Genomic DNA, 10,676 nt, shown 5'->3' with positions numbered 1-10,676 from the left:
AGATAGTGGTGTTTAACTGTCACCCTTAGAATGTTCGTTCAGCATGTCTGTGGACTGAGGGGCTGGTTTGCCCTTAGAATGTTCACGCAGATGGCCAGAGATGAGCAGTTAAGAAGAAGAAGAAGAAGAGGAATTTGGATTTATATCCCCCCTTTCTCTCCTGTAGGAGACTCAAAGGGGCTTACAATCTCCTTGCCCTTCCCCCCTCACAACAAACACCCTGTGAGGTAGGTGGGGCTGAGAGAGCTCAGAAGAACTGTGAGTAGCCCAAGGTCACCCAGCTGGCATGTGTAGGAGTGCACAGGCTAATCTGAATTCCTCAGATAAGCCTCCACAACTCAAGTGGCAGAGCTGGGAATCAAACCCGGTTCCTCCAGATCAGAGTGCACCTGCTCTTAGCCACTGCTCTTAGCCACTGCTCTTAGTTAAAACAGAAAATGTGTAATAACTCAAGTAAAACTGAATATTTTGAAAAATCCTTTCTTAGTGAGCACCTAAACCACATAACGAACCGGTGTGCCAAATTTCAACATTGTAGGTTCAGTGGTTTTTGAGTTTTGTTGATGAGTCAGTCAGTGAGTCAGTGAGTGGTATTTTGCGTTTATAGATATAGATTTATTTGTGTAATCCTTTTAGACTTAAAAGGACCAAGTTAGTAGTCACAGGGATGTGGATGCCCCATTCAAAATCTGAATATGGTTAAATTACATTTATTAAAAGATGAAGGTGACAATAAGATCTGCCTGGGAGCTCTAACAAATACAATGAATAAAATTATAAAAGCAATTAGGGCAAATGAAAAGAAAACCTTCTAGCCATTTTTCCTGTCACTGGCTTTTACATACCTTGGATCTCTTCAGGGCAAGAATACAGTGCCTTCAGGTAGATTATCAATTGCATGCACGTTTTCCCTACTCCCAAACTGACGGTACCACAGATGAACTAATCCCCATGGTTTCCAGAAGCAGAGAAAGCTGCTTTACTCTCATTCGGGATTTTCTCACTCCTTGCCTGCCTACCCCCATGTAAGTTCTGCCATTTCACATACATCAGAAGAGCTTTTTTATTTTATTTTTAATGAAGTCTAGGGGACTATTGATTGAGTAAAGGACTGTACCTGTGAAGTAATGCTGGAGAAAGTCAACAAACAAGCAAACAAAAAGAGGTGGCAGCGAACTGAATCAGGGAAGTGGTAGGAGGTGAGTAGTTCCATCAGAAGGGGTTTTCTTTAAAAAACAATAACAATGAAAATCTACCACTGGAGCAAAGGACCCTCTGTAATCCAGCAAAACAACAATAGATCAAAAATTGAGGAACAAAAAAAGTACCAAAAAAGGGGATTGGAAGGAAGCAAGCAAGGCAACAGTGGGCAGGTGAGCAAAAGGCAGATCAACTCGGCTAGGGATGCTTTACAGCAGGGTAATTCAATCAAAAAGAAAACCCACAGGGAAACCCCATTGTGAAGCACACAGCTGCAGTGCAAACAGTAAGTGTGCAAAGTGCCACAGAAAAATTATTTTTTTCTCCGTTGCAAACAGGCTCGTACCCAGATAATTTTTATCAGGGGGGCAAACGAGTATATGGGGGGGGGGGTCATCCATCACTATATTTATACACTCAAAAGTGGATTATATCGTATAAAGCAATTTAATCAAACAGCATGAGAGATCTCTAAAGTTACAAAGATTAGGCTTACAAAGATTCAAAAAGTGTAAAAAAGTATCAGACATGCTATGTCAAACAATGCAGAAAATGGAATCACAAAAAATGAAAGTGGTGCTTTAAGATCATGATGGACAGACTGCTGTCCAGTTTTCCTTAACTTGATAAAAATCCCAAACAACTTTTCCGAAGAAGAAGAAGAAGAACAAGAACAAGAACAAGAGATGGCCAGAGATGAGCAGTTAAGAAGAAGAAGAAGAAGAAGAAGAATTTGGATTTATATCCCTCTTTCTCTCCTGTAGGAGACTCAAAGGGGCTTACAAACACCTTTCCCTTCCCCCCCCCCCACAACAAACATCCTGTGAGGTAGGTGGGAGTGAGAGAGCTCCATACACCTGTGACTAGTCCAAGGTCACCCAGCTAGCGTGTGTTGGAGTGTACAGGCTAATCTGAATTCCCCAGAGTGAACAGGCATGAATTCTCCACAGCTCAAGCAGCAGAGCAAGGAATCAAACCTGGTTCCTCCAGATTAGAGTACACCTACTCTTAACCACTATGCCACTGCTGCTCTCTAATGCTTTGCAGAATTAAAGAAGCATAGGGGCCTTTCTTCCAGTTGTTGACACCTGAAACTGCAAATACAACTTTGTTTTTTCCATAATTTTTTTGTACAGGAAACAGAAAACTTTGCCACCCAAAACACAGTTCTCAAACCAAGAACGCCTACCATACCATCTGTAGCTAACTGTTCAGCATTCTTATTTGTTTTAGGGTAGTCAAGTTGAGGTTGTGATTTTCTATACCTGGTCTGGAGAACAAATTAATTTAGTTCCCTAAAAACTCTGCTGCAGTTCTATGCTTGAAATTTAGCTATTGCTGTAGGAACCTGTCTCTTACAGTATTAAGTTATTAAACTGATGCCAAACGAGACTCCCAATATTCAATTCACAGTTATAAAAACATTTTAAAATGATTTACAAATCGAACACAAAACTAAATCATTAACTCCAGGATTCTGATAGTGCCATCCAACAAATGTGTAAGATAAACAACTGCAGATAGAATTTTCTGTGGAATGTCCTTTCAGAGGATGTCAGGAAAGCCCCTACACTTTTGTCATTCTGCAAACTATGTAAAGCAGAATGGTTCAAGAGGACATTTTAATAAAGACAACAGAGCTACATGATAATGGAATAATTTAGAAAGGAGATTTTATAAAAGCAACAGGACTGTGGATTATATCACTCTATGTTATTTTGTTTGCTGTATACATTATCCTGCTCTTACTGCATTGCTTTATGGATTTTTAAGGTATAACCTGGTTTTCATGCTTTGTGTTTTTAACTTATACTTGTTTACACTTGATAATAAATATGTTTATTTTTGTGATAAATATAGTTTCCAGCTCAACTTTTGTGATTCCCTGTATTGGTTTGGTTGATTTTTTCTACTCCCACCCCCACCCACTGACCTGATGATTGGTAGTTGAAGGTTATCCACCACTTCCATCAGGAGTTGTCTGGTGGCTGAGAATTAATGGAAATAATTGGGTGGGGGCTCTTTTTAATGCATTGACAGCCAGTGTGGTGTAATGGTTAGGGTAGAGGTCTGCAACCTGCGGCTCTCCAGATGTTCATGAACTACCATTCCCATCAGCCCCTGCCAGCATGGCCAATTGGCTGTGAGTTAGGGTGTCAGAGTAAAATCAGAAAGACCCAGGTTCTTATCCCCACTCTGCCATTAAAGTTTACTGAGTAACTTTGGGCCAGATGTCATTAGGTCAACCCTGTCATCTGTATTCAGTGCCCATGAAGGTTGTAACTGCCTAGTCTACTGTAGAACTAGTATGAAGCTTTAGTGACCACTGACAATTTCATGTGTGTGAACAAATACCAGACAATTGCTTGCACAGGCAATAAATATACTGATTCAGTACAAAATCAAGCAATCAAAGTGCTTATTTCAAAACAACAAAAATCAGGAGTTTTACATATGCACACAAATCATGGCTTGCTTGATTTTGTACTGAATCAATATATCTGTGGCCTACACAAGCAATTGTCCAGTGTTTGTTCACACACAAGAAATTGTTAGGGGTCACTACAGCTTCATACTAGTTCTAGACTAGACTTTCACCATGGTCTCTTTGTATTTAACATGCATTCGCTGTATTCAAAGGGAACTGAACAGGTTCTGATTTATTCATATGTCTATGAAGACATAAATCTGTAAGCCATTGGATGCAAAATTGTTCCTCTGATAGATTCTTCGTGGTGGCAGGCACAGAGTGATGGTGTTGACACAGATTTGCAGCCTCTAAAAATGCAAGCAACAACATATGTACACTGAGAATCAGAAGTCCATTCTGCACAGCCTAAATAAGATGTTCTGGGAATGCTTTAAAAAGTGTCCTTGGAAGGCACTTTGCACAGTTTTTTCCCAAGATGTCCTCAGGACAGCTTATTTTAGTTCAAGGTGTATTTTTGGAGAATGCTTCAAAGTGCAGCTTTTCCCCATGAGCTGCCTGCAAGAGGTCTCCTGCCTGGCTGTACAGAATGCAGAGCTCAAGAGGCATCTTATTTTTCCTGCCCAATGGTTTTGCTCTGTGGTCAATTTCACCCTCAGCTTGCACCTGAGATTTTGTGTACAGCTGAAGGGATTCTCTCTGCCATCATTTTCTGAAGGTTGCCCCAGAATGTTTGCTCTGCAGGCTCCAATCCTGGGTGCCTTTTCAGCCCAAAAAGTACATAGTTGTACTCAGCTGGTCCTCCCGATTTTGCCACTATATGGTTTTCCTATTTTTTTAAAAAAAAAATTGATGAGCTATCTCCATAGCTATGCAGGTACAAGTTTCTTAGCCGCTCAGAAGACCAAACAACTTCCCATTGAGAAGCATTTAGTTGACCTGTCTCCAACAGACCTACTTAGTTTTTTCTTACTGCACAGAAAAATGGGTCAGCAAGTGAGGAGGGTTGAGAGGAGAGTAGCCACAGCACTAAGGCTAATTGTTGCACCAACATTCTTTCCAGCAGTTCCGTTTGCTGGTAATGATACAATGCTTCAAGATGTGATGTACCACCGGTGGATGAGAGCAAGTACCTGATCACAGTACTTCTTTTCATCAGGCTAAACCTGACAATTCAACTTCTCACATGATTTGTTTTCCAGACCTTGATCATCAACAGAGAGTGCCAAACCTGTTTGTTATCCCATAGGAGAAAAATTATTAGAGATGATCCAGCTGGCTTGTTCTTATGTTCTTATGTTCTTATGATGGAGTTGGAGATGGAAAAACAGTGAGCAAAAAAAGAGTTAAGCACACTCACAAACACACACACACTGTTCTGTGACTTTCTCCACAATCTGCTTTACATAAAAGCCATTGGTATTGAGAGGTTTGCACATAATATATCATTCATGTATAGTTCAGTCTACAAAAACAAGCAGAATCATATAATTAATTATTTTAAATCCCACAAGACGGGGGGGGGGGGTATAATATGACACCTGGAGTATTCATTTGAGTTGCTGGCTATCTCTAGCCTTATGCAATGAGATATATGAGGGCCCAAGGCCTCAAGAGGATACTAAACAGCCATGATAAATATCCTGTTGTTTCCTTCCCATATCATCTATTCTCCATGCTGTGAACCACCAGTGCTTAAATCAGGTGAATTTTGAGCCTTCTCGCAATTGGTGATCGGAAAGTAAAGATTTTTGCCTTTCGGTCAGTGAATTATTTTTAGTTCTATCTTTTTAAACATTTTGAAAATATTTTAATAGAATATTTTAGTATTTTGATTGACCTTTAGTTCCAACCCATTGAATTTTTATATATTAAATACCCTTTCATCTAAATGTATGTATGTTCATTTTGTAAAAAATTCTGTCTCTCTGATACTAATGCAAAACCACTCAAATAACTTTACAGTCTTGGCAGTGATTTCACTAGAAAGTAGCTTGAATGTAGAGGTACAGTCTGATGGACTTTTTACCCGACATCCCACAAAGTATCTGTGACAGGTCAATTAAGGCCTGCACATTTTCTCACAGAAGTAGGTATCCGCCATTTCTGCAGATTTTCCCACTTGAGATGCAGCACCCAAGCTGCATATCATGCTATTCTTGAGAGTCCTCCCATTCTTAGGAGGAGCTTTTCAGAAGACTGAGTGAGTCAGGAAGGTGAGTTCTGTTAAATGAAGCTCCTGTTTAGAGAGTTACTGGTCATGAAGGTCATGTTGGCGGTTCTTTGAATTCCATTTGAATGTCTGTCTTATGATCTGTTTGTTTATTAACCTTAATTTATAGAAAACTTTTACAAGGTAGGTTAATATATCTATAATAATGCTGTTATGAGCAAAGTAGAGCAGCATTTCCAGTTGGTTGGCTGTCATCCTCTGAAATAATTTGAGTCCTTCATGAAAAATATGACAAATTATTTCTTGGTCCACAATTCACTGACCCACTGATTACTGAGGAACATTTTTTTAAAGTAAATATAATTCAAATCAATCTACTTAAGGGTGGAAACAAAGTTTGTATGAACAGGGCATTCAGTCCAAACCCTGCTATCTTGAGTACAATGTTCCATATTCCAATTAAGTCTGTACCAACATGTTACTGTTTGATATGAATGCATTAATTCCAGAGAGCTAATTATTTTAAAGAAGAATGTAGAGACATCTTAAAGACTTTCAACATTTTTATTACAGCATAAGCTTTAATGAAGTAGAACACTTATTCTGATATGCTAGAATAAAATTGTGGTAGTCTTTAAGGCACCATAGACCCCTGTCACATGTGCATCATTGTGTGTATGTACGTGTGTGTGTGTGTGTTTTTTTAATGGCTCAGACTAGTTAAGTTCTGATATCACTTACGGTATCACTTCTGTCTTCTGCGGTATCATGGCATCACATAAGCAAGCATATACTAGATGTTACATATAGATATGATGCCAATTAGCAACATCCCTATATAGCAACATCATTGATAAGAAATGTTCTACATTGTATTGTCGAAGGCTTTCACGGCCAGATACAACTGGTTCTGGTGGGTTTTCCGGGCCGTGTGGCCGTGGTCTGGTGGATTTTGTTCCTAACGTTTCTCCTGCATCTGTGGCTGGCATCTTCAGAGGTGTATCACAGAGAAAAGTCTGTTTCACACTGTGTCTAAGTGAGAAGGGAAAGTTTAGTGTGGTATATTGTCCATGTCCCAGGGTGGGGAACCAATCATTAAGTGTTTGGGTAGAACTTGCTATGCAAAGGTGTGGTTGAGTGCATTGTATTGCGGGTGGGGTTATCAGTCCATTTTTTAAGTACTGGGAGCCAGGCTTTGCTAATTTTTAACGTCTCTTCTTTCTTATTGAAGTTGTCCTGGTGTTTGTGAATTTCAATGGCCTCCCTGTGCAGTCTGACATAGTAAGCTTCTGAATTGTCCAGAATTTCAGTGTTCTCAAATAAAATATTATGTCCAGTTTTGTTTAGCACATGTTCTGCAACTGCAGATTTTTCAGGATGGTTAAGCCGACAGTGTCTTTCATGTTCCTTAATACGGGTCTGAATGCTGCGTTTTGTGGTTCCTATGTAGACCTTTCCACAGCTACAGAGTATGTGATATACTCCTGCAGAAGTGAGGGGGTCTCTCTTGTCCTTTGCTGAGCGTAGCATTTGCTGTATTTTCCTGGTGGGTTTGAAGATGGTCTGTAGGTAATGATTTTTCATAAGTTTCCCTATTTGATCTGTGATTCCCTTGATGTATGGTAGAAATATTTTTCCGGTGGTGGACTGTTTCTCCTCAGTCCTCTGGGTTTTTCTTGGCCTTAAAGCTCTTCTGATTTCTGTAGTGGAGTAGCCATTAGCCTGCAAAGCCCAGTCTAGATGGTTGATTTCATCAGGGAGGAGATGAGGTTCACAAATTCGTTTTGCACGATCTGTCAGAGTTTTGATTATGCCCCTTTTCCGTTGTGGATGATGATTGGCGTTTTTATGTAAATACCGGTCTGTGTGTGTTGGTTTCTGTATACTGTGTGGCCCAATGGGTGGTTGGGTCAGCAAAAGACCCAACACATCTTTAAAAAGGCAATTTCCTTTTTCAGTTTCCATGGTAAATTGTATGTTTCGGTGGATGCTGTTAAGGTAGTTCAGAAAACTCAGCAGTTCCTCCTCACCATGGCTCCAGATTGTAAAAATGTCATCCACAAATCGGAACCAAGTTGCAGGTTTCAATATAGGTTTCAAATAGGGAAACTGATGAAAAAGCATTACCTACAGACCATCTTCAAACCCACCAGGAAAATACAGCAAATGCTACGCTCAGCAAAGGACAAGAGAGACCCCCTCACTTCTGCAGGAGTATATCGCATACCCTGTAGCTGTGGAAAGGTCTACATAGGAACCACAAAACGCAGAATTCAGACCCGTATTAAGGAACATGAAAGACGCTGTCGGCTTAACCATCCTGAAAAATCTGCAGTTGCAGAACATGTGTTAAACAAAACTGGACATAATATTTTATTTGAGAACACTGAAATTCTGGACAATTCAGAAGCTTACTATGTCAGATTGCACAGGGAGGCCATTGAAATTCACAAACACCAGGACAACTTCAATAAGAAAGAAGAGACGTTAAAAATTAGCAAAGCCTGGCTCCCAGTACTTAAAAAATGGACTGATAACCCCACCCGCAATACAATGCACTCAACCACACCTTTGCATAGCAAATTCTACCCAAACACTTAATGATTGGTTCCCCACCCTGGGATATGGACAATATACCACACTAAACTTTCCCTTCTCACTTAGACACAGTGTGAAACAGACTTTTCTCTGTGAAACATTCGGAACATTCGGAACAAAATCCACCAGACCACAGCCACACAGCCCGGAAAACCAACCAGAACCAATGTTCTACATGTTCAGAGAAATATATAACAAAGTCCCTTCTAGACTATCCTGCTTCAGTTAACAGGCGGAGAACTGCATTTTTAAATACTTCCTCATGGAAGAACACATCGACCTTTTAAAAATAGCATATCAGGCATAATGTATGTTAGTTTGGTATATGCAAGAAAGATGCTTTACTTGCATGGACATCATTCAAATATGTATTTTGTCCTGTAGTCCAAAGTCCTGTAGTCTAAAGTGGGACAGTCCAGAAAGGAATACCAGGCTATATTTTTAAATGTGAATATCAACATAATACATCTCCTTGCACAAGGAAGAACATTATATTGTGAACAAATACATGGCTGAATGACAGTCAGTCACTGATAAATATAATTCAAACAACTGGGATGAAGAAATATTACATTAATGGTAATAAGCGGTGATTTTACAATAACTTTTAAAAATTAAATTAATAATGGAGTAATTTGCTCAACAGCTATAATTGTAGTGATTTTTGTCTGGTATTAGAACATAAGAAACAGCTTTATGGCCCCTTCCTAAGATCAGGTACTTGTTCTCATCCATCAGTGGTACATCACATCTTGAGGCATTGTGTCACTAGCAGCAAATGCAAATCCTGGAAAGAATGTTTGCACAACAATTAGCCTCAGTGCTGTGGCATTTTTGGAGCATTAGAGCTATACAGAACCCAGCAGAATAAAAATAGTGAGGAGGCAATTATGAAAACCTCATTGCATTTTCAATGCTACCCTCCTTGCCATATTTTTATTGGTGCATCTTTTTATCCTAATCCCTAATCTTGAGCAGCAGTTTTTTTAAAAAAAAACTGTAATATTGGATTTGCCATCTGAACAATGATATTTCTGCTGCATTTGCCTGAAATGTCAATGACCTGTTATTCAACCATCTTTTTCTCTTCAGATTTCCTTTTCTACTTTCTGACCAGGACAAGACCTACGAAAATATGTTTGTGAAAAATCGAACACAGGTGACTGAGTTCGTTTTCTCGGGATTTACAGACCATCCAAAACTTCAAGTTATCCTTTTTCTCATGTTTCTGGTAATTTACATTGTTACTCTGGGATCAAATCTGGGGATAATCTGGTTAATCAGGATGGACTCCCAGCTCCAAAGTCCAATGTACTTCTTCCTCAGCCACTTGGCTTTTGTCGATGCTGGTTACTCTTCAACTGTTACTCCCAAAGCCATGGTGGACTTTTTAGCTGAGAAAAAAACAATTTCCATTGCCGGATGTGCTGTTCAATTTTATATGTTTGATGGTTTTGTAATGACTGAATTATTTTTACTGTCTGTCATGGCATATGATCGGTATGTGGCCATCTGTGACCCACTGCTTTATTCTGTAGTTATGTCTAAGAAACTATGTACTGTATTAGTGGGTACTGTCTATATTTATGGCTTTGTGAGTTCAGTGGTTCAAACTGTATTAACTTTTCAGCTGTCCTTCTGTGGATCAAATGTCATCAATCATTTCTACTGCAATGACCCACCCCTTCTTGCTCTGTCTTGTTCTGATACCCAGCCTAAAGAAATACAGCTTTTAGTCTTATCTGGCATAAACCTAACCAGCTCCCTTCTAATAATCATTGTCTCCTATATCTACATTGTGTCCACTATCTTTGGGAAACATTCCGTGAATGGGAGACACAAAGCCTTCTCAACGTGTGCTTCCCACTTGACAGCAGTTGTCATTTTCTATAGCACCCTTTTCTTCATGTACTTACAACCAAGCTCTGCTCATTCATTGAATTTTGACAAAATTGTGTCAGTTTTTTATGCAGTTGTGATTCCCATGTTGAACCCCCTTATCTATAGCTTAAGAAACAAAGAAGTGAAGGGGGCACTGAGACGACTGATGAGAAGGAAACTCTTCTCATAATAAACTCCCTAACCACTTCATAATGCTTTAGTATTGGCTACCTTTATAGAAGGAGTACCAAATCCATGACCAGAACAAATCAAGCTAAAACTTCTGTATGTTCAAAAATCAAAAATATTTCCAATCTTTTTTCTTTGGAGCACGCCTAGTGGGGCATAATAAAAATAGTGTTGCTTACCATGACTGTTGTTCATGCAGTGGTCCTC

At 39.5% G+C, this 10,676-nt stretch overlaps 1 protein-coding gene across 1 annotated transcript; it reads left to right on the top strand.

The window, feature by feature from the left end:
- Positions 1–7,851: 7,851 nt before the first annotated feature.
- Positions 7,852–10,470, top strand: LOC125427359 (olfactory receptor 1030-like). Its single transcript, XM_048486676.1, has 2 exons — positions 7,852–7,875; positions 9,559–10,470. Exons 1-2 carry the CDS (start codon positions 7,852–7,854, stop codon positions 10,468–10,470), a joined length of 936 nt encoding a protein of 311 aa, XP_048342633.1.
- The last annotated feature ends 206 nt before the right edge of the window (positions 10,471–10,676 follow it).

This window comes from Sphaerodactylus townsendi, linkage group LG02, assembly GCF_021028975.2.
Source record: "Sphaerodactylus townsendi isolate TG3544 linkage group LG02, MPM_Stown_v2.3, whole genome shotgun sequence".
In the NCBI taxonomy this organism is placed as follows: domain Eukaryota; kingdom Metazoa; phylum Chordata; class Lepidosauria; order Squamata; family Sphaerodactylidae; genus Sphaerodactylus; species Sphaerodactylus townsendi.
Note: the sequence above shows the minus strand (reverse complement) of the source record. Positions and strands in the feature narration are given on the sequence as shown.